Source organism: Felis catus, chromosome A2 (genome assembly GCF_018350175.1).
Source record: "Felis catus isolate Fca126 chromosome A2, F.catus_Fca126_mat1.0, whole genome shotgun sequence".
Lineage (NCBI taxonomy): Eukaryota > Metazoa > Chordata > Mammalia > Carnivora > Felidae > Felis > Felis catus.
The window spans coordinates 66,145,103-66,168,838 of NC_058369.1; the positions used below are offsets into that span (position 1 = coordinate 66,145,103).

A 23,736-nucleotide genomic window follows, 5' to 3' on the forward strand; every position below is an offset into this window, starting at 1 on the left:
CCCAGCGAGGCTTCCCCAGCTGCAGCCTTGCCCTCCCACGGCTCCCGGAACGTGTTTTCCAAAGAGAGCTGACGAGCTGGCATGGGTCCTCCGAGGCCACGGACGGGCTCCACCCCGTGGCACAGATGATCTGCAAGGCTGTCCGGCCACATGTTCTCTCGGCTGGCCTCCCTTCCTGGAAAACCAACCCCCACATCGTCCCAATCCAGGCCATGCACTGCACACCTGTCCTGGCTCCTGCCGAGCCCCGACGTGGAAAAGCTGACCATTCGTTCCCCAGCCAGCGACCGCCCAGGCTCTCCGATGCGCACAGCAGGTGCACTCACAGTGTCTGTCCCCTACAAGCGAGCATTTCCAGGAGGCCACAGAGTGCGGGTGGGCGGCAGGGACCAGCACAAACCACCGAGAGTAATGAATTACCCCCTGGGCCAGGGAAACGCCGCGTCCTGTGGGGAACCAGACCTTGTCCCACGTTCACCGACCACAACTCTGGAAATCAGAGCTTCCCACTCTGCCCGGCTTGTCTGAAACACGGAGACCAAGCTGACGCCCCATCGTGGCACGGAGACCTGCTTTCAGCGCTGAATCTCTCCTCCCTCCGCCATCCCTGGTTTTGGTTTCTATCTTCACTACCGTTCCTGCAGACAGGCCCTCCACCACGGCCTAGTGGAAGCAGGACACAGAGGAGATCGGCAGCACAGGAAGGAGGAAGACGAGCTCGCAGGCAGAGGCAACCCTGCGCTGGCCACGTTTGCCAGTGGAATCGGAGAGGCGGTGTGCGCTCCGGAGCAGACAGAATCGAGCGCGCACCCGCGGTCGGGGAGACGCACCAGATGGGCCGGTCACGGCGCCTGTCGTATCAGCCACGTGCTGCTGGCCACCAGGGCCACCGAGTGCCACCAGCACATCTCACTGATCTAACCTGGGGATCGACGGCTAACCGCTGGGAACGTGGGTTCCGACGTCACGGGCAAAGCGGACGGTCGGCACCCAGCAGAGGTGATGGCAGACCTGAGATGTCACAACTCAGGGGGTCTGCTGGAGAAAACCGTGTCTGTGTCCCAGAGGGGTCTGCGCTTGTCTTCCTCTAAATCTCAATCCTGAGGTCAGGTGACCCCCGCATACACACAGGATGCAGAGACAAAGCACGCAGGAGTGAGTCATTTCTCTCAAACTCAGACATAACTTCCAGACTCCGGGCGTCCTCATTGCCCTGCACTGCCCGGATGGTGACCCAGATGCTCACCCTGTCTACAGGGTACGCAGTCCCTCCATCAGCCGCTGTGAGTTGGCAGAAGACCCATGAGTCACCTGTGCACGCGGGTGCACAGCACACAGCCCTCGATGACAGGCCGAAAAGCCCAAGATGCATGTGAGCAAGGCTGAGACCCTGACGCACTTGGAGGTCGGGGTGACAGGAAGACACAGGAAGGAAAGGAGGTGACAGGAGCCAACAGGAGATTTGCTAGAAGGAAAATAACCGGGGCCAAATGCCTTGCCTCACCAGTTGTCCTCACCAGTGGCTGCGGCTCAGGACTCATTTTTACAACCTTGAAAGCCAGCCTGGGAAGACGACTCGGGAAGAAGTCCCCACATGTGCAGGGAAGCTGGTGCTGCGGACTCACTGTTAGTTTGGTTCCAGATAACGAGAGGATGTCCGGGGAAGAGCCTTGGGAGTGAGTGGTGAATATGGAAGCGTTTCGAAAGGAAACAACTGTGTGGGCTTTTCCCATAAAATAACCACGCCAAAGAAAATGTTAGAAAATTGTACGCTTGCGGGGGTGGGAGGGGCACCTGGATGGCTCAGTTGGATAAGCACCTGACTCTTGATTTCGGCTCAGGTCATGATCTCACGGTTTGTGAGGTCGAGTCCCACGTCAGGCTCTGCACAGACAACACAGAGCCTTCTTGGAATTCTCTCTCTCCACCCTTTCCTCACTTGCTCTCTGTCTCTTAAAATAAATAAACTTTTTAAAAAAGTGTATACTTGATAATGGGCACACGGGAGTTCCCGCACTAGAATCTCGACTTTGTGTATGTTTGAAATTTTCCATCGTATACTTTTAAAGGAACAAAATTCTATTTGTCATGCAAAGTCACTGAATGGAGGGGCGCCTGGGTGGCTCAGTCGGTTAAGTGTCCAACTTCGGCTCAGGTCATGATCTCACAGTTTGTGAGTTCAAGCCCCGCATCGGGCTCTGCGCTGACAGCTCAGAGCCTGGAACCTGCTTCGGATTCTGTCTCCCTATCTCTCTGTTCCTCTCCTGTTCATGCTCGGTCTCTCTCTCTCAAAAAGAAACATTAAAAAATAAATAAATAAAGGCACTGAATGGAGCCAGCTGAATCTTCAAATCAATGGTGGTTTATTATCAAATGTAAGTAAGTCTCCTGAAAAATGACCTGTCCCCAAATTAAAAGTTACTGTTAAAAGTTACTTTTATGCATGATAATGCAAAAAATAATAATAATAAAAAAAAAGAAAAAAAAACACTGCTCAGTCAGAAGCTGGGGAAATCCAGCCACCCTCTGGGGGGCCCTGTGGCTTGTTGGCCCTGGACACACACTCGATCACACGCCAGCCCGGGGGCCCTGGCTCCACCTTGGCCTGAATTCAATCACTGAACCACAGAAGTAAGCTACTAAACAGTCCACAAATTTACATTACCGTCCGATGAACCTGCGCCCGTTATGACGGTGAAAACCAATGAGAGACCCAGCTACTGTCCCTCACCCTCTGCGGCTAAGGCACCTAACGCAGTAAAGCCACTAGGCTCCTAATGGGTAAAAAGACACGAATCCTGTGACTCAGCCGTTCTACCCCCAGTGTTTACCGAAAAGAATGGGACCATATGTCCACGCAGAGACTATAAATGTGCACAACAGCTTTATCTGCAACACGTTGTTGGAAATTAACAAGCGGAACTCTGCTGTCATTAAAGAAGGATGAAGCCAAACTCATTATGCTCAGTGAAGGAACTAGACCAGGAAGAGAGGGCACTAAACAATACCGTTTATAGAAGGTTCTAGAAAATGCACACTTGCCCTATGTGACTAAAAGCTGATCAGCAGTTGCCGGTGCAGGGAGAAAGAGGTGGCAAAAAGACACCAGGAAGCTGTCCGTAGTGACGGACAAGCCTGAGCCTTAAACGCGACAATGGTTTAAAGGATGTGAACGGCGTGCCGTTCACTGTACATAAATATACCTCGATCCATAGTTATAACACGTAGTACACACTCTCGGTCACAAAGAGCAAAAAGAATAAACTCCAGACAAAAGTAATCCTAACCTTCAAAATACGAAGAATAATTGCATGAGGGAGGTCACTCGTAACTGAGGACCAACAACCTCAGTACAAGACTCCATCCTGGCTGTAGCGCCTCAAGGCGCGAGTTCACACCCAGAATACACATTGTTCTCCACACATAAACACAACAGTCAAACCTTGGTTTCTGAGCATAATTCGTTCCGGAAACATGCTTGTCATTCAAAGCGCTCGTATATCAAAGAGAATTTCAAGAGCCGTCGGCTCAGGTGTGATCATGTGACATTCGGCATCACTTATGACTCGTACAGCAAGACATCGCTCGTTTATCAAGTTAAAATTTATTAGAAATGTCCGCTCGTCTTGCGGAACATGCGCAGAACACATTCCTTGCGATCCAAGGTGTTACTATACTCCCAACTCTAGTGATTTGCCTCCTAAGATTTTCATCAGACAAGAACTTTGTCTAAATAAACATTTAACATTTTTTATTTGACCTCGCTAGTCCGGGAATATACGTGTAAGTTTGAATCCCCTGGAGATCTAGCCTTGTCCTCAAACACAGCACTTAATTTATGTAGAATTCTCACCTGTATCACCTGCCCAATCAAAGTTCTCAAAAACGGTTCATTATCCAATTCGGTGGAACCAAAGACACAATCCCGTGAGTGCCTGGCCTTGCATGTGGTCATGCCCTAGGTCTGCCCTGCCACACCACTGCTGCCACGAACTTCCAGCCACCCAGCCAAGCAGACGGGACAGCCCGGTGACCAACGGCACACAGCACACGCTCGGGTCCATCAGACCACACTGTGTCTTAAGTGCACATGCTGCTCACGTCTGTAGATCTGCACAGATCACGTGTCCAAGAACTGCGACCAACGCTGCAGGATCTAGGGTACAACCTACTCTCGATTTTTTGTTTTTTAATTTACATTCTAGTTAGTTAACATATGGTGTAGTATAGGTTTCGGGAGTAGGATTTAGCGATTCATCAGTCACATGTAACACCCAGGGCTCATTCCAGGTGCCCTCCTTAATGCCCACCCCCTCCCCTACCTCCCCTCCAGCAACCCTCAGATTGTTCTCTTTGTATTTAAGAGTCTCTTATGGTTTGTCTCCCCCTCTGATTTTACATTATTTTTCCTTCCCTTCCTCTATGTTCATCTGTTGTATTTCTTAAATTCCACATATGAGTGAACTCATAGGATATTTACCTTTCTCTGGCTTATTTAGCTTAGCATAATACACTCCAGTTCCATCCACGCTGTTGCAAATGGCAAGATTTTACTGTTCTCGATCTCCATGTAATATTCCATTGTACATCCATACGACATCCTGTTTATCCATTCATCAGCCGATGGACATTTGGGCTCTTTCCCTATTGATGACAGTGCTGCTATAAACATTGGGGTGCATGTGCCTCTTCAAAACAGCACACGTGTATCCCTTGGGTAAATACCTAGTAGTGCAATTGCTGGGTTGTAGGGTAGTTCTATTTTTAATTTTTTGAGGAACCTCCATACTGTTGTCCAGGGCGGGTGCAGCAGCCTGCCATCCCCACCAATAGCACAAGAGGGTTCTCCCTTCACATCCTCACCAACACCTGTTGTTTCCCGAGTTGTTGATTTTAGCCATTCTGACAGGTGTGAGGTGGTATCTCATTGTGGTTTTGCTAATCTTAACTTTAACTTGGCTGAAAAGGGTCCAATCCTGACAGTCTCTCAGTTGTCTGCACTTTTCTACACCTCTTCACTCTCCTTTCTGATCATCAGGGGGGGAAAAAATCCCCGCTGAATAAGGCTCTAAGTGTCCATTTACGCGAGCTAATCTTGGTGCGATATTTACAGCCCCTCCCGCCTGGCTGCTGTGTGTGTCTGGAAGGAGTGTTATATTTAAGAACTGCTTCAGCAGAACCATTTTATGAGAAGGCCTTTCATAAAAATAAACCTGACTTATCTCCACCCCGCCCTACGAGGAGGACTAAATGCGCCGTCTTTTCTGGGTGTTCCGAAAGCACTTTGTGCACATCTCGCTTACAGCATGTGTCCTAACTCCTTGTTTAGAGATCTGTCCCTGTTTCTATCCTGTGGGCTCTATCAGGTCAGGGACAAATTATCCACACCCAACATGCCGGCACACAGAGGAGTTTAATTAATTCATACTTAAAAGAAAATCACAGCTAACCAAATGGATGAGTTTTAAAATTATTCTACGTCAGTAAAAATGGATTTCGCTTTTTTAAAAAATTTTTTAATGTTTATTATTTTTTTTTCTGAGAGAGAGTCAAAGTACGAGTGGGGAAGGGGCAGAGGGAGAAGAGACACAGAATCCGAAGCAGGTTCCAGGTTCCAAGATGTCAGCACAGAGCCCGATGTGGGGCTTGAACTCAAGAACTTGTGAGATCACGACCTGAGCCGAAGTCAGATGTTTAACTGAGAGAGCCACCCAGGCGCCCCGATCATTTCACTTTTAAACACCCATAATATGGAGAGAAACGTGAGAAAAAATTAACATACAGACTATCACATACACGACTTTAATTCAAAGTTACCCAAAGGTGCTGGGAGATGTTTGATTATATCAGGACAATCAAAAATTAGAAATTAGTCTTGGCTTTACTTTCTTTCTTTGTTTTAGTTTTGTGTGTGTGTGTGGGGGGGGGGGGATTTGTTTGTTCGTTCATTTGTTTTGTTTTGTTTTGCCAGAGCATTATTTTACACAAGTTAAACACTTCATGTCTTTTTTTGATCAACGATTTCCTTTTCAGACAAATAATTCTGCGGGAAGACAATTACATGAATGTCGCTGCAAGTGTTTTGCACAGCCGTTTCTGTCTCGTGGTGGATGCCTGTCAAGGCTTCAGAAGCATTTCCGTGTTGGTGATTACTCACAGCGAGGCGCTAAGTATAGCAGGAGTGCTTGCTTGCAATCTGGGCTCGGTGTCTTTTTCCAAAGCAACCTGGTTAGACCACGTGAAGTGCATTAAAACATACACAAAAGGGCCCGTGGAGAGGAAATTTCTGTTGACACAGAACAATCGTGCACTAAGTAAACGGTTCTTGCAGACTAAACAGAACTCCTAGGCCGGCCTCCTTGAGAGCGGGAACAGTATTTTTATTCAATTTCATTTAAGGGCTTGATGGGTGAATGAACAAGTGGACGGATAATCTTTAGCCAGGATGGGACCTCTGAACCACCTGGGGGCTCCTCAGAGCACTCCCACTGAACCCCACCCGATGCCGGCAGGCTGAATTAGAACCCGACGCTTGATTTCTCTTGGGGAGAAGCTGAGGTGTCTTTATTCAAAAGCCCCCCAAGTAGAAGACACAAATACATGGAAAGGTATCCTATGCTCATGGGCTGGAAGAATTAACGCTGATAAAATGTTTACACTACCCACAGCAATCTACAGATTCAATGCAATCCCTATCAAAATTCCAGTGGCATTAAAAAAAATATTTTTTAATGTGTATTCATTGTTTGAAAGACAGAGCATGAGTTGGGAGGGGCAGAGAGAGAGAGAGAGAGGGAGACACAGAAGCCGAAGCAGGCTCCAGGCTCTGAGCTGTCAGCACAGAGCTCAACACGGGGCTTGAACCCACAAACCTCAAGATCATGACCTGGGCCCAAGTCGGACACTTACCCGACTGAGCCACCCAGGCACCCCCAGTGTGGGTTTTAAATACTATCACAAGTGGTTTAACCAAGATGCTTTGGGAAAAGGCCATCAAGCCCAGATTGCCTTGTGGTGGTTTTGAAACGTGAGAACACGTGTTTTACACTAGTTTCCTCACTAGGAGCCTCATTCCACCCCCTTGGGAGTGGGCTGGACTTGCCGACCTGCTTCTGAGGAATGCGATACGAGGCTACGTGACAGTGTGTGACTTGGAAGGCTCGGTCATAAAGGCAGTGCAGCCTCCTCGAGTTCCTTCTCGAATCCCCGGCTCAACGGGAAGCTGGGCGCCACGTGGAGAGGACTACATAGCAAAGATCTGAGATGTCCCGCCAAAAATGAGCAAAAATGGAACGAGCCAGCTTCTGGCCACTCTGCAAGCACGGCCGCAACCTCGGGGGACAGCCCGAGTCACAACCGTCCAGGGGCACCGTCACACTTTACGCTAAGTTTGGGGTAATCTGTGTTCAGCAAGATAAGTACTACACCTACGGTCTTCCAGCCGGCCACCTGCGTGATCGGGCCACGCTTTCCCAGGCGGCGGGCCACGGGGGTGCAGTCACTGCGCAGCTGGTTGACGAGCACTCTCCTGCGGATGTGGGCTACGTCACCCACCAGCACTAACCCCGCACAGACGCTGGGGCCACGCACGCAAGGCAGGCCTCCGCATCCCTCTTAATTAACCCATGGAACCGTCCTCCATCTGGAAAGTGGGGAAAGAAAGGCCCGCCCTGCAGGCTCACGGGATGCGGGTGTGGGTGCTGCAAAAACCGGCCAACCGTGCGTGCGTGTAAATTACAGTTACATAGACCCCCTCACTTCACATACCGTGGCGTTGGCCTAACTCACTAGGCAGGAGCAGGGACTACCTTTGCCCACATGGACGGAGCGTCTCTGTGCAGCAAATGTGACTCTATACGATTTAAAACCGAAGCGAAGCCTTGAGCTCTTTCGAGTTGCGTACAGAGGACGCCAGGCTCTGGGGCCAAACCCACCTGCCCCAGGATGGCGCTCATGTGACAGTAATTCCTTTTTCCCGGCTCAGCTCTGTCAAACACTCCCCGACCAGGCTCCTCCCCACCTCCCTACCCCCATCCCCTGACCACACTCACTTGTGGAATAAAGGAAGCACTACCTGCACGACACCCCCGGAGCCACAGCAGTCTAGGACAGGAGAGTCACAAGGAGATGTTGCTGGCACGCACCTAGTAACTTCCCGCCGGGTTCTGAGGCCAGACGGGAGGCCGCGCCCTCCCTGGAAATGAGCAGACAACCTCCAAGGTCCATGTACACACACGTGAGCACACCTGCACACGCCCCTCTCAGGTCACGGGGCCTTGTGAAGACCCCGAGGGATTTAGTGAGGCTGCCACCAAGTGCCCCCAGCAAACGTATGACACCACTTTCAGACTGGGAGTTTCACAGCTGGCTGTCAAGAAAGTACTCTGTTCCAAAGAACTTCTGAAAATCCCCAGCTTCCAAAGCACTGAAAGGAGGTAAATCAGGCCGAGACCACAGAAATCCCGATTCTGCTTATCTTCCCCTATCTGTCTCTTTCTGCCTAGGGTCACAAGATTCAAACTGGCTACAGGGTTAATAACCCCCAGCACATGGGCCCAGGTTCCGGTGGGGACTGACCGATAGCATGCCAGGAAGGTCTCAGACCCAACTAGAACATTCTAGGCAGGACCAGCACCGTGTGCCTGTTCCCTACTGATGGGACTGGGGCAACAGGAAGCTGGCAGTCGTGTTCAGAGAATGAGAGAACATATCCACAATTGAAAAGGCACGTAAGAAGGGCCACTGCTGGCTATAGGAAGTCTGAGCAAGTTAGTTACCTCTCTGGGGTTCAGTGTCCTCATCCCCCAAATGGTGACAGTAACGGTACTACATAAAGGTCTAGTGAGGGGGATAAATAATTGCGCAGAAAGCACTCACCCCACTGGCTCTCCCACACCTGTTCTGCAAGACCAGAACTGTGCATACTCTGTTCAACCACATCGCTACTCAGACGGGGCACTTGGATGTCACAGCCATGTCAAGCTGTTTTAAGCGCTGCTTTCTGGTCAGCCATCTCAGCTGCATACGCATCTCACTGCACACAGGTCCACAGACCATACTTTGAATAGAACTGGCCTCCAGGCCCACTGCAAACACAGACTCTGCAGACCTGACCCTGAAAACCTGATTCATTGCTTCTTTCTGATTTTATTATTACAAGTGTTAATGGTTGCCTTTGGTTTCAGACTCAAACTGCACTTATTAAAGCACAGAGGGCTGCCATATCCGACCAGGGTCCCCTGAGAGTTGGTACTAAATGTGTCCCATGGAAACTGAAACAGCAGTATGTGCATGGTAGGTCTGGGCCTGAATCCCTGCATCCTTTTACCACCACCCGATGCAGGAATGGTGGATGAGGCCCACTGCCTCCTAAAGAAAATGGATAATGGCCTTCTCATCAGAAGTGCTGGAAGTGAAATGAAGGAATAAACCAGAAGCCTGGCCCCACCCTGAGCTCTACCCCACGCTCTACAAACGTTCACTTTTCTCCCACAAAATCTGCACCTCCCCAAGGACCTGACTTTGTTCCCACTTCATGTCTCCTAGAAAACCCTCCCCATGTCTCAGACTTCAACCTAGAACTGTCTTTGTGGCCCAGAGCGACCTTACTGCCAATATCTAAAGACTACGTGGAGGGGTTAAGAACTGTGCCAGGTTAACTGTGCCACCACGCTGACCCTGCTATCACTGATGAACCTCTCTATGTCCCACGTTCCTCATTCACAAATGGGAGAAACAGTAGCACACACTTCCCGGACTGTTTTAAGGAATACAGTGAGGGGACCCATGCAAGCACTTTCAACAGTGCTCGGTAAGCATCCAACAACACTGGCTGTGGTTGCTGCGTGGGACCTGGGTGTTGGACAGGACACGGGACCCATGCCACCCAAGTCCTCACAGAGCTGTTCGTGGCTCTCTCCGTGAGGCCTCCTCCTCTCTCCTGCCCTGACCCAGGGCACCCCACTCTGAGCTTCCCTGGCTGTGCGTGTCAAGCCTGCTCTGTCCCCCTGTCCTCCGCTGGATTTAAGCACCTGGAAGACAGGACTCCTGCCTGATTATCTCTTAGCCTCTCCTTCACCTGCCTCACACTCATTATGAGTAAGTGAAGAGCTTTCTTCCAAACTTCCTCATTCCCCTCCTCCCAGCTCCCACCATCGTAGCCCCGAAGGCCACAGACCTCTCCCAGTTACCCATGTTTGGAGTTGCGCCACTCTGTGACCTGTGGCTCCCAGAGTTGTGCACCTGGCGTCTCTAACACCATCCCTTCCTTTCCATTCACCTCGGTGGAGGCAAGGTCAGCGCCTGGGCTACTGGAACGCTGGCTGTCCCGGCTGGTTCCCAGACACTCCCTTTTCCTCTCTGGGCCTCTCACATCCTGGCTTCAGGCTAAACTCCTAAGAACACACTCTGTCCGTGAGGATGGCACTCTTCTGCTCAACACTGACTGATCCCTTACGTCTTTAAGACGAAATCCAGACTCCCAGGCTGGCCCTCCACTCCTGGCACCACCACATTGGGCATCTAAACACGTGCTGTTCAGGTCATGACCTCGCAGTGTGAGTTCGAGGCCCACATCGGTCTCTCTGCTGTCCGCTCAGAGCCCACTTTGGACCGATCCTCTGTTCCCCCTCCCCCTCTGCCCCTCCTCTGCGCTCTCTTTCTCTCTTTCAAAAATAAATAAAACATTATAAAAATGAATAAAAAAATAGGGGCACCTGGGTGGCCCATTCAGCTGAGCGTCCGACTTCGGCTCAGGTCACGATCTCATGGTTCGTGAGTTTGAGCCCCACGTCAGGCTCCGTGCTGACAGCTCAGAGCCTGGAGCCTGCTTCGCATTCTGTGTCTCCCTCTCTCTCTCAAAGATAAATACGCTTTTAAGTAAATTAATAAATAATACATTAATAAATAAATAAGTAAAGCTGTACAGCCCCGCAGCCTCCCCCCTTCAGTCAGCCGGAGGTCTGTCCGCCCATCGTCCTACGAAGGAAGGATCCTGGATCCTCACACCCTCTTCTACTCACAGCGGCCCTTCCCACAGGGCTGGGTCTCTGCCTCCCCACCTACGCATTTTATCTAATTGTCAGCCTCAGCGCAAAGCGTGGTAAGCTTTTCCTCATCTCCCCCTGTCCACAGTCATGGCCAGAAGACCTTCCTTTAGGTTGGTTTTAAGGGATCTTTTATGTCTCGTCTTGGCCTGGTCCCTCTCTGGATTCTCCCCGGGGCTAGGAGATGCTTATGAAATAATCGTGGACGGGCTGGCTGGCTAACAAGGGGTGGGCGTCTGTCCTCACCCCCAGGATAATCAATGTGGAGGCGCCACAGAAATAAAGCAAGGGTGCCATCACTTCTTAGAGGTCAACCTGGATAGGAAATCCCTCCGGAAGACATTCTGCTGCTAAGACAAAGGGAGCAGACCATCCGTTATTTCCCGAAGAGTCACAATGCTGGTGATAGTTGTGCTTTCAAAACATAGGACTTGACCCGCGTCAAGCACGAGCTAACTCACTGGCTCCGTCTTCCCAAAGCCGGTCTGTGACAGTGACTGTGCATCACTCGAAGCTGCGTTCTCGGAACTGAGCTATGGATGTTGCCATCACCGCCATAGCAACTTCTACTCTGGAGCTGCCGTGTTTGAAAATACAATAAAGGAATGGCCACCGGAACCTGGTTACAAAGTTAATACAACACATGGTAATTTCAGGGCTGTGCTCCTACACCCATTTGCATGGACAGAGGTGCAGAAACATGTTAGGCCCTTTATAAAAATCTGGATGTGGGTTGAATGTGGACGGGAAAGCCTGTCATCCAAATCCAGTGACAAGGTCAACACGCACATGTGCCCTAATGTGAACAGCAAGGGTGCAATGTGGGGTAGGAGGCGGTGGGTGGCACCCCCCAAGCCTTGTGGGCTGAAGGAGAGGCAGAAACAGAGGTGGGGTCAGCCTGTTCAGCGTCGTGACCTTCCCTTAGCTAAAAACACAGTCATTTTAAGAGGAAGTTGGCCGGGGCACCTGCGTGGCTCAGTCAGTGGAGAGTCCGACTCTCGATTTCGGCTCAGGTCATGATGCCAGAGTCAGGGGATCGAGCCCTGCGTCGGGCTCTACACTGAGCGTGGAGCCTGCCTGGAATTCTCTCGCTCTCTTCCTCTGCCCCTCCCCGCCTACTTGCTCTCTCTAAATAAAATTTTAAAAGCTAAACAACAAAACAGCTCATTCATTGCTTCCCACCAACCTCGCCAGTTAAAGTCCAAACCCTGACACACAGGTACCATATCATTTTAAAGTCACAAAACGAGCGGTAAACATCAAGGAAACATTTCAAACATGGAATTTTCCCCCGGCGACTCCCACTCAGATGTGCCCTCTCCAGAGCAATGTTTTCCACAAAAGCCCTGTTTTTCCAACTTTGCAGTTGTCAGTTCTAATGGTTGGTTGTAACTGACAGGGTGGGGGCAGGGGGAGGGTTCCGCACGGGTTAAGTAAAACATTATCAAGAGGGCTCAACTATTTTTGTGAGACAGACTCAAACAAGTTTTAAAACTATCAGAAGAAAACAGATCGAGGGATGGTTGACTTGCGTAGGCCCCAAATGAGCTAAGGACGTGGCGGGGGGGGGGTGCTTTGCGACACTTTTTTAGCCCCCAGCTGGATGCCAGGTGGGGGGGTTAACCATCTGCTCCTTCAAGGTCCCCTGGTGTCAGAACAGATGAGCACAGGGGCACCTCAGTGACTCAGTCAGTTGAGGGGATGACTCTTGATTTCGGCTCAGGTCGTGATCTCTCAGTTCATGAGGTCTAGCCCCACGTCGAGCTTGAGATTCTGTCTCTCCCGCTCTCTGCCCCTCCCCCCATCAAAATAAATAAACTTAAAAAGAAAAGAAAAAGAATGGGGGCGCCTGGGTGGCTCAGTCGGTTGAGCGTCCGACTTCAGCTCGGGTCACGATCTCGCGGTCCGTGGGTTCGAGCCCCGCGTCGGGCTCTGCGCTGACAGCTCGGACCCTGAAGTCTGCTTCGGATTCTGTGTCTCCCTCTCTCTCTCTGCCCCTCCCCCTCTCATACTCTGTCTCTCTCTCAAAAATAAAACAAAAAAAATTTTTTTTTTAATTAAAGAAAGTAAAGTAGCGAAGTTTCCAAACTAGCTTTTGCTGCTCTGTGAATGTTGGAGACGTGATACACGCTAACCTCACCACGTAGGACGTGTTTTTCCACTGTGGATCGGTGTAGACACATCTGGGAAGTGGTAAAGGGGACTGATCTACGGCGGCTGGACAAGAGAAACACTCACACCTCATGACCCCCTCATCAATGCTTTTTATTTATTTTATTTATTTTTTTCATGAACGCTTGTTTTTTTTAAACACTTATTTCTGAGACTGAGAGAGACAGAGCATGAGCAGGGGAGGGGCAGGGAGAGAAGGAGACACAGAATCCGAAGCAGGTTCTGGGCTCTGAGCTGTCAGCACAGAGCCCAACGCGGGGCTCGAACTCCCAAACCCTAAGATCGTGACCTGAGCCAAAGTCAGATGCTTAACTGACTGAGCCACCCAGGCGCCCCTCATGAACGGTTTTTAAAGCAAACCACTTCTACGTTATCCTTTCTGCAGGCGTTGTCAGGACACGGGTAACCTTTACGATGGTCATTTGGAAGCAGAGGAGGAGAAAGTTTTCAATCCCACCCCGAACTGAGTGTCCATGAGAATTGCAGACAGCGGGAAGGGAAGACAGGTGGGTGGACGGGGGTCTCGGTCAGCAGCTAGCCTCCGTGGCCGATGTCCCACTTTTTGCCACAGGGACCCTGTCTCCTTCCCACCTAATGGTTTGTTTACTGCACATCAGCGGATTGTGCTTTCAATGAAGAGGGCTCCAGCCAACAAAACTACATTTAAGTCTCGAACATCAGCCACACGAACAGAAGTATACACTTCTGCCCTATTATCCCTCTCACCCGAGCTATTTTTACACTCAGCTCCCAAAACACTGGGCTTGAAAAAACTTCCAGGATCTGATTTGGGAATCTGCTTCTCTGCCAAGTGCTGCAAGTGATTTTAAACTTGACATTGATCCCCACATATCCAGGCACACACATGCACACCCTCATGCATGGGCACACATGCACACATGCACACACACACACTCACTCACACATGGCTACACGCACACACACAATACCCACATGCACACAAATACGTGCACACACACATACGCACAGGCACACACACTCTCTCGCGCATGCATTCACAGCCCGTTTTCCCATCAAGTTTCTGACCTCACTTTGCTAAAACTGTCCAAGCTCTTTACACGTGATTGCAGGGTCAAGGTATTTCCTTCTTCCACCCTTTGACTCCTAGGGGGCCACACAGCAGCACACACACTGCGGAAAATGCAGGCACGTTCTCCCCATCCCACCCGATGCCCAGGCCAGTGGGGAGGTGGGAAGCCCTGACTGTCCCTCCTGGGCCACCCCCACACTCTGAGATCCTCCTTCCTCCCACCCTAGCAGGCTGGCACCATTCTGAACACACAAAAGTGGGTGTGGCGTGCATGACAAGAGCGGAGACCTCAGAGACAGAAAGTGTTAGTGCCCTGCTGTGCTGCAGACAAAAAGCCGGGTCCACACTGGCCTTGTGTGTCAGAGCGTTCTCTCGGATGGATGGGGGGGGGCCGGAGTGCAGGCGTTTCCACCTTCTCAGTGCTGAGGACAGCACGTGCAGGGAGACTGCTGCCCGAGGATGCCGGCTGCCAATCGGGCCCACGTCAGGTGGACCCATGGCCACAGCAGGGAGCCCTGCACCATTTTCTGTGACTTAACGCTCACAGCAAACGAAGGACACATTTTCCAGCAGGGGCCGAGGAACTGCCGGGGCACCCATTCTGAGACAGCTTGGGGCCTCCCAGGATCCTGGAGGAAGGCGGAGGGGCACGTCACCCACCCTGTCTGCCCACCGGTGCCAAAGCTCCCCCCTGCCTGCCTGGGGAGTGGGAGATGCTTCCTGGTTCCTGTCCCCTCATCCCCCAAGATTTTAAATGGCCAGGTGACTGACATGGGGCCGTGGCGAGGATGTGGAGACCCTGGGACCCTCACGCATCACGGGTGGGAATGTGCGATGGTGCAGCTGCTGCGGAAAACAGCATGGAGGGTCTTCAAAAATGCAGCCGAGAACTGCCATCCGGCCCCGCGATCCCATTTCCCCGGGGGACGCAAGAGCAGCAGAAGCGGGGACTGTCGCTTGCAAACCCACGTTCACAGCGGCGTTAGTCATGACAGCCAAAACGTGGAAGCAAAAACGTCTCCCAGTCTCAGCAAGGAGGAACGAGTGGGAAATAGACATTACGGAGACTCACTCAGCCTTAAAAAGGAAGGGCATCTTGGGGCGCCCGGGTGGCTCATCGGATACGTGTCTGACTCTTGATCTCAGCCCAGGTCATGACCTAACCATTCGTAAGTTCGAGCCCCGCATTGGGCTCTGTGCTGACAGTGCTGGGCCTGCTTGGGATCCTCTCTCTCTCTCTCTCTCTCTCTCTCTCTCTGCCCTTCCTCTGCTCATGCTCTCTGTTGCTGTCTTTCTCAAAATAAGTAAATAAACATTAAAAAAAAAAAAAAGCTAAAGGAAGGGCATCATGACAGACACCACAACATGAATGAGCCAGTCCCCAAATGCCACTGTGTGATCCCACCCCCGTGAGGTCCCTAGGGGGGTGTCACACTCTCAGGCACCCCAAGTAGAAAGGCGGCAAGAGATTTAAAGAGGAAAGAAGGGAAGGGATACGTGATGGAACGTTCAGCTCAGACGCGAGAGCAGAGGCCGTGACCTCCATCCCTCACCCCTCCTCGGGCTGGGCCGGGGCAAGTTCAAGGGCGCCCTGGCCGTGGCAGAGCATCAAGACAGAAAGAAGCAGGTCCCCGAGGATCTGGCACTCCCCTCGGCCTGTTCAGGCTGCCACAACCAAAGGCCACAGACTGGGTGGCTTGTAAACAGGGGAAGTTTACTGCTCACAGTTCTGGAGGCTAGAAGTCCAAGGTCGAGGTGCCAGCAAGGTCTGGTGGGGCCCCTCTTCTGGGCTGCAGACTTCTCCCCAGGTCCTCACGTGGTGGAGGGGCCGACAGAGCTCATGGGTCTCTTTGCAGGCACCAGTCCCCATCAGGAGGGCTCCCCCTTCATGACCTGAGCACCTCCCACAGCCCCACTGCCCAGTACCACCCCCTTGGAGGTCAGGGTTTCTACATATTAATGGGGGGGGGTGGACATAAACATCCAGATCCCAGCCACACCTCAAAGCCAGCCGGGAGCAAGCGAGGCAGACTTTCACGTAAGGGTGATGGAAAATCATCTCTTTCAGACACTATCGCTGCGGGTTGCCTAATACTTTACGTCCCTCAAAACAGGACACCTGACACCTCCCGGGTCTGCAAAGAATAAGTCTGCACAGCTGGCACACCGGGTCAGTTTAAGGAAAAAATTCAATTTTTGTTTTTCAAGAAGGGATGGAGAATTTCTGGGAACACTTGGAATCCCAGGACTTTAGAGCTCACACGAGGCTTGAGACCATCCTAACAGTTGTCCCATGCCAGAGGTCCCTGCCACGACACTCACGGGGTGACGTCCCTGCCTCGGAGGAGCTCAGAATTCAGTGGGTCAGAGACAAGCAGGTAGGAGATGCTGCCCCCCATGGAAGGCTTTCTGCAAGGGGGAATGGACGGTGGCAGGACAGCAGCTGGAAGAATGAACAGGAATCTGCCGGGCCGGGAGACGAGAAGCCAAGGGGAGGCCAAGAGGAGAGGGAAGTTTGAGAAAGCAGGGGACGTTCCAGTTCAGGAAGGACAGAGGGACGGCAGCAAAACAGCAGCGGATCTGCTCAGGCCACTGAGGCACCACTGGCCACATGCAACTCTTTCTGTTTAAATTAATAAAAATTAAAAAAAAAATTTTCTTAATGTTTTTTATGTTTTTAAATGTTTTCTTAATTTTTTTCTTAATGTTTATTATTTTGAGAGCGAGAGAGACAGAGTGTGAACGGGGTGGGGGGGGGCAGAGAGAGAGGGAGACACAGCACCCGAAGCAGGCTCCAGGCTCCGAGCTGTCAGCACAGAGCCTGACGGGGGGCTCGAACCCACAAACTGGGAGATGATGACCCGAGCTGAAGTCGGGACACTCAACCGACTGAACCACCCAGGCACCCGTAAATTAATGAAAAATTTAAAAGGGAGAAATTCAGTTCCTCACTCCAAGGGCTCCGTGGCTGCCATACTGGACACAGACACATAACATCATCGGCCTGGCAGTTTTGTTAGTGCTGGGCTGGGGGACTGGCAGGAGCCACCTCGGGACGGCTCCCTGCAGGCCCGGCTAAGAAGGCTAAACTGAATCCCGCACGACTGATCCCAAGACCCAGGTCTTCCTTTCCCCTGGGCCTGCCTGTCAGGCTTTGGTAGGAGGAAGTCAAACACGATTCCTGCCCAGGCACAGGCATCATGGACTAGGGCCACGTAGTCACTACCCTGTCCTCTGTGCCCAGCGAGAGTACGAGCACGTACACATGTGTCCCCGGAACAAGCACAGCTCGTTGTCCCCAAGGGAAGTGCCCCTAAGACAATGGTTCCTCATCTGGGTTCTTGGGTAACAGTGAGAAGGAAAGGGATGGGGGGCGGAGATCCATGAGTCAAGACTCCTGACTTACTGGGCTCATCTTTGGGGATTTGTGTCATTTTTTGGGAGAAAAGGGACAAGGACTTAGACGATTTCCCTAAGCCAATCAATGTCTCTTCAAAAGGCACTGCTCGCTTTGGTGAAGGTGGTGTAGGAATCTTACAGGAGTGTCTGTGCAAAAGCGTTCGGGGTCTGGGAATCTGTCTAATCAAAAGCACATAGGGGCGCCTGGGTGGCGCAGTCGGTTAAGCGTCCGACTTCAGCCAGGTCACGATCTCGCGGTCCGTGAGTTCGAGCCCCGCGTCAGGCTCTGGGCTGATGGCTCGGAGCCTGGAGCCTGTTTCCGATTCTGTGTCTCCCTCTCTCTCGATGCCCCTCCCCCGTTCATGCTCTGTCTCTCTCTGTCCCAAAAATAAATAAAAAACGTTGAAAAAAAATTAAAAAAAAAAAAGCACATAAATGAAATACATGTTGATGGTTGAAAAGCTTTTTCCTCTTTTCCCTTTTTCTAAAGGAAATGGTTTTTGCCATGGACCTTATTCTAATCGGACTTACCTGTAGAAAATAGGGTCTTGGCAAGGGAGCAGCTCCCCACCTAATTAGGGAATCCAGATGGAAGCGTGTAAAAACCGCTAGAGGCCACGAAGCATCGCCCAGCTGGGGAGGTGGGCTCTCTCCAGAGGGATTTTCTCAGAAGCCTGGAACGTTCTGGAGACAGGCAGGAGGGAGTACGGACGTTGTTGGGGACCCACTGTCATCGTCACACCAGAGTACACAGCAAAATCTAGTCTCGAACAAATACCGTTAGGCCTTCCGAAAGGATCATCCGCTTGGTATAAAGCAAATGAAACCAAATAAAGTGTGCATGAGAAAAAAGCGTAATGTTACTATGGGAAGAGACTGGCACAAAATAAAGCAGTGTGGAAATATAAAGGAAAAGTGACATAAGAGAACACTAGGGTAAACACTCTCGGGACACAGTGAAATGAGAAAACAAAGGTATAAAATGCGGGGGGAGGGGAGAGCGCTAACATTTAAAATGCGCTTAAATCAATGAAAATCATAAAAACAGTAAAAAGGGATGTCATAAAAGCTCTCAGCGAGTCAGGAGCTCAGACGTACTGTTACAGTTCAAAGTAAGCGAAGGAAAAAAAAACCATTAAGTATAATTAACCAACGCAGAAAATCGACACGGAGACGAATGGACAGGATTTAGGGAAACATCACCTAATAAATACACTACGTGTGTCCTACATGTTTTCACTTAGTTCAAGACCAAATCGCAACCAAGTGTTTCTATACTGTAAGTGCGCACATCCTCGACCCCACAGGCTACTTTGGCATCAAATACTTTTCCGCTCACTGTTCAAAACCTCCGACCACTTATAAAATTGGGGTTAATGATTAAGAACAAAGCATGAAACGCCTGGAAACCCAAACCACTTATTATGGTGTGCAGACATAGCCTATGATCATTGCTTTCTAAATAAGCACGGATGCGCTCTTGGGTGCACACAAGTTATGACTTCTCTTTCCAGGTCCCAAGCGAAAAAGACCACTGAAACACAGACATGCACGTGTCCAGAGCGGTCAGCCACTTGTGCTCAGTGACAACCGGCTCTGCCAGGCCCCTGATCCGGGGAAAGGCCGTCCAGGGAAGAACAGAGGAGGTCCAGGACGCAGGAGAGAGGCGACGTGGTACGAATATCCACACACCCAATTTAAATCATAATTGAGTTCCATCAACCTTACACAGCCACTGAGGAAATACTAAAAGTGCCCTAAGGTCATTTGATAGTGTCACAGTGGAATGTCCAACTCCTGGAACTTATTCAGAGAAACTATAATTGCAAAAGAATAAAATTCCCTAGGCCTGCTTTCCACATCCCATCAAACAATATCTAACATTACAGCCTTAAGTGAACTGCCTCCCATAAGTATGGTTAAGAAGTAACATCTTTGAAGTGAAATGCGAAACGTTCACTGTAGCAAATCATTAGACTATCATTTTAAAGAACGTAAACATGTCGCCCAAAAGTCTAGAATGCTTGTTTTTATTTTTTATTTTCGTTTTTTAATGCTTTTAATGTTTATTTTATTTTGAAGGAGAGAGTGAGAGAGAGAGAGAGAGAGAGAGAGAGAGAGAGAAGCAAGCAGGGGGGGAGAAGAGAGAGAACGAGAGGGAGATAATCCCAAGCAGGCTCCACACTGTCAGCACAGAACCTGATGCGGGGCTCGAACTCACGAACCATGAGATCATGACCTGGGCGGAAACCCAAGATTCCGACACTTAACCAACTGAGCCACCCAGGCACCCCACAGAAACCTGTTTTTTTAGAAAAGGCTAGAAACCTAACCTTCCTTCTTATTTTAGTATACATTCATTAATATTCATTAACATCTGTACGCTTGTATGGAAGACCTCACTGCCATGGTCCATGGTCACTGTCAAGACAGCAGTTCCTATACTTTATTTTTTGTTGGGGGGGGGGTGGTGACAGGGCAGAAGCAGCACAAGTTACTCACTTCATTAATTAAAAAAAATATATTTTCTTGTTCTAATAACTTGATGGAATCCACACATACTGATTCCGAGAAACGAGCATCAGCTATGCGTTCGTGAAGCTCGGATCCTGACGAAACTGATTAGCAAACTTCCACTGGTTTTTATGTAAGCATGGTCCTTGAATGCGGCCATTGAGCGAATGCCCCGGCTGTTTTGACATTTCATGTCACTGGGGACTATTCTATTCTACAGAACTCCGTGTTTCCTCCATAGAAAAAAATTAACCAGTACCCTGCCAACCCCCAGCACACTGTCCCATTCACAGAGGGCCGAGAGGGAAGGTTCACCCTGGGTTCCATGACCACCTACCAGTGGCAGGGATCTCATAAACACTCAAAAAAAAAGAGACTAAAAGTAAACAGATAAACTCAAAGTTAATCTTAAATGGACTTAAGTATATTTAAAAACTTCACTGAAAGGAAATTTGTTTTTCCTGGTAATTCCAGAACATTCTATTATGACACCTCAACTGTGCTCTAAAATTCCTTAGAAGTCACATCAAGTCGACTTGTCATTAGTAACCACTTATTAATAATTTAGTGGCATATACAATCTACAGCCACGAACAGATTATCCCTTCAGGTCCCCTCAAGAAGGGCTTCCTGGTTTGTGGTATGAAATCTTTTTATGTCACCGGTCCCTGGTCAGCCCCTTTCTACGTATCGCAGGACGGCGAATGGTTCAGTCAACAACAACTTCACCACATCACTCACTTGGATCATGTGGGACAACGAGAGCTTGCTCCAAGTTTGATCTGATAGTCATCGCTTGCAGTATCAGGCAGAAAACAAATTTCCCCAGAGCACATGGCAAGCACTGCCTTATCCTGCAGCAACAGAGGAGCAGATCAGGGAAGAACCAATGGCACCTGACCGCTACCAATAATCTACCGAAGCCAGAAATTTCACATCCATATCCACCCTCTCCGATAGGCGGACAAAGCACCTAAATTATATAAAATACTCAAAAAGCCCAAGACCATTTCTTTCCTCCGATTTTTAACACACAACAGCTTACTTAATCACGTAATTCCTACCTGGGAAATCCAAGCACATGGATATTTTCTAGGAGCTTCTTCACTACAGGGACAAAAACAAATGGCGGACGATAAAACAACTGGGAATTACAGAAGCTAAAAGCTGCGTGTCTACATCTCTCGGACAAAGACGTTCAAGCAAGCAGATCAGAGGGAAAGAACTAAATGCATGGGTAGTGACCACTGCCTATGTTGTCACTGTATCCACAGCAAAAGCCCTTGGCTCCCCAGGGGAAGACTGAGAGGTGAAGTCCAACCAGAGCTCAGACAAGAATGGCTGTGGAGTCCCCTCTTGCCCATACAGCACCGGGGAGCGTGTGCCCAGGTCAGGATTCGCCACTTCCCTTCCATAATCAGATTCCCTTCCCGGCCTTCACAAATAATCTCTAAATTCAGTTCTGCTGGCCTCTTACAATTAGCTCTCCCCTTCATACTTCCCCTCCTGTTACGTGATAGTGAGAAAAAGATTCCCTCTCCTTAAACAGGCTTATTAAACAGGTTCCCAAAGCGACAGGTTTAAAAGTAATTCTGAATCATGCCATTCGGGAGGCCCGTGTCTGTGAAAAGGGATTCCCCACTTTATTTTCTTTTGGGGAAATGTTTGTTCACATGCAATTACATAACCACCACTAAGTGCACTGAAAAAAAAAAAAAAAGAAAGAGAAGAAAAAGTTCTTTTTAACATTCCTCGGCTCCGGGATTATTTGATTTGCTAACCTGGCTCACTTTTTCCTGGCATTAAAGAGAGTTAAAAAAACAAACACAAAAAGAACACGTTCGAAAACCTTTTGCAGACTTGGGCCACACAGCGGCCATGGGCACTCGGGCAGGGTGAGTCAGTGGGACACAAGTGCAAAGAGAAGAGATTAGTTGTCCCCACAGCGGAAAGTGGGCCCATTCGTAAGCAGGTGCAGGACCCACCCAACCGCTCATTCCATTCGCAAGACTCATGGCACACTCGCCCCAGGCCAGCGAGCGGGTGCGCGGGTCGCAGGGCGCCGCCGCAGTGTCCGCACGGGCCTCGCGTGACCCCGCGGCCTGGTCTGGGGGTGCGCCGTTCAAACTCCGGCTCAGGGTCCTGCTAGCGTTTCCCGCGTTGGGGCAGGTACTCCGCGAGCAAAACCGGAATGTGGCGAGCAATCGCTACACCCAAGGTGTGCGGGGATGGAAGCGGACACCCGGACAGGTCTGGGCAGCCGCAGATCCGCGCAGGCAGGATGCACGCCCTGACCTCAGCTGCGAAGTCGGGGTCTCCTCCTCGGGTCCGTGCCCTGCACACTGTCCCGGGGAACCGCGGAGAAGCAAGCCGGGGGAAGGGGCGCAGACGTCCGCAGAGCGCGAGGACAGTGCCCTCTGCACGACCGCGCTCCCGAGGGCGGACCGAGGCGTCTGAGAGGTCCCGGAGCGTCCCCTTCATCGCGGGAGGAGCGGACCGTAACCCGCCGACTGCGGCGGGGCGAGCGGCCACCACGGGAACCCGGGGCAGACGCCTAGCAAGCGGGTGGCGGGGCGGGAGTTCCAGGCCGGGTCTCCCACCGCCCTCCCGGCGCCGGGGGCGATCGCTCGGGAGGTGGCCGAGGGCTCTGGCCGCGGGGACCCTCCAAAAAGGGCTCGCGCACACAAACACCGCCGCGCGGAGCGTGCCCCGGCCTCGGCCTGACACTGTTACCTGGGCAACGACCCGGGCGCACTAAGTACACAAGCCCCTTCCGCGGCGGGGGGCGCGGACCCGCGGGCCAGAGAGGGGGCGCCCCCCGCCCCGAGCGCGCCCCCCCCACCCCTCACGGCGCCCGCGCCCCCCTCCCTCTGCCCCGAGTGCGCGCGGCGCGGGCGTCCGGTCCGAGCGGGGCCCCGGCCCGCGCGCCGCCCGGCCGCCCGGCCACTTACCCGGTGGGGGGCTTGGCCGCCAAGGCGCGCGGCGCGTCCATGGAGCCGGCGGGGCGGGGGGCGCGCGCGGTGCCCGGGCCCGGCCGAGTCAGGCGCTCGCTGCCGCCGCCGCCGCACTCATTCACTTTTTCCGCGCTGACCCATCGTCCTCCCACGCGGGCCGGCGGAGGACAGCGGCGGGGCGAGCGGACGGAAGGGGCTGGGACGGTCGCGGGCGGGGAGGGGCTGGCGCGGGGCGGGGGCGCCGGGAGCAAGGTGCGCCGCGCCCACCGGAGCGCCGCCCCCGCCCGCCCGCCCGCGCGCGTCCCGAGACGGGGTGGGCCGCGCCTGGGCCCCGGGGGCGACACCCCGCCCGCCGCAGCGCCCCTCCCGGGCCTCTCCCCGGCTCCTCCACCCCGCGACGGAGCGCGCCCCGGGCTGGGCGGCGCGGGGGATCCGGAGGCGCGGGCCGCGCCCCGGCGGGGAGGAGTTGCGGCAGGGGGAACCACCTGGCCCCGGCGAGGCCCTCGAGGGCGACGTGGGCGGACCAGCCGGGGAAGGACTGAGGTTGGAGGATGAGAAGCGAGTGACCGGTGTCGCTGCCTCTGCCCTGGAACCTCACCGA

At 51.8% G+C, this 23,736-nt stretch overlaps 1 protein-coding gene across 6 annotated transcripts in view; it reads right to left on the reverse strand.

Moving 5' to 3' along the window:
* COBL (cordon-bleu WH2 repeat protein) overlaps positions 1-23,532 on the reverse strand; it is a 275,514-nt gene extending 251,982 nt beyond the window's left edge. For 2 of the 6 annotated variants that reach the window (XM_045052144.1, XM_045052140.1), the window contains exon 1: positions 23,133-23,528. In XM_045052144.1, the coding sequence (XP_044908079.1) occupies positions 23,133-23,173 (41 nt within the window). In that variant the 5' untranslated portion in view covers positions 23,174-23,528. Of the gene's footprint in view, positions 1-23,132 lie in introns of all 6 variants that reach the window. The other 4 variants (XM_045052139.1, XM_023250180.2, XM_045052146.1 and 1 more) reach the window with 4 other exon arrangements.
* Positions 23,533-23,736: the final 204 nt, after the last annotated feature.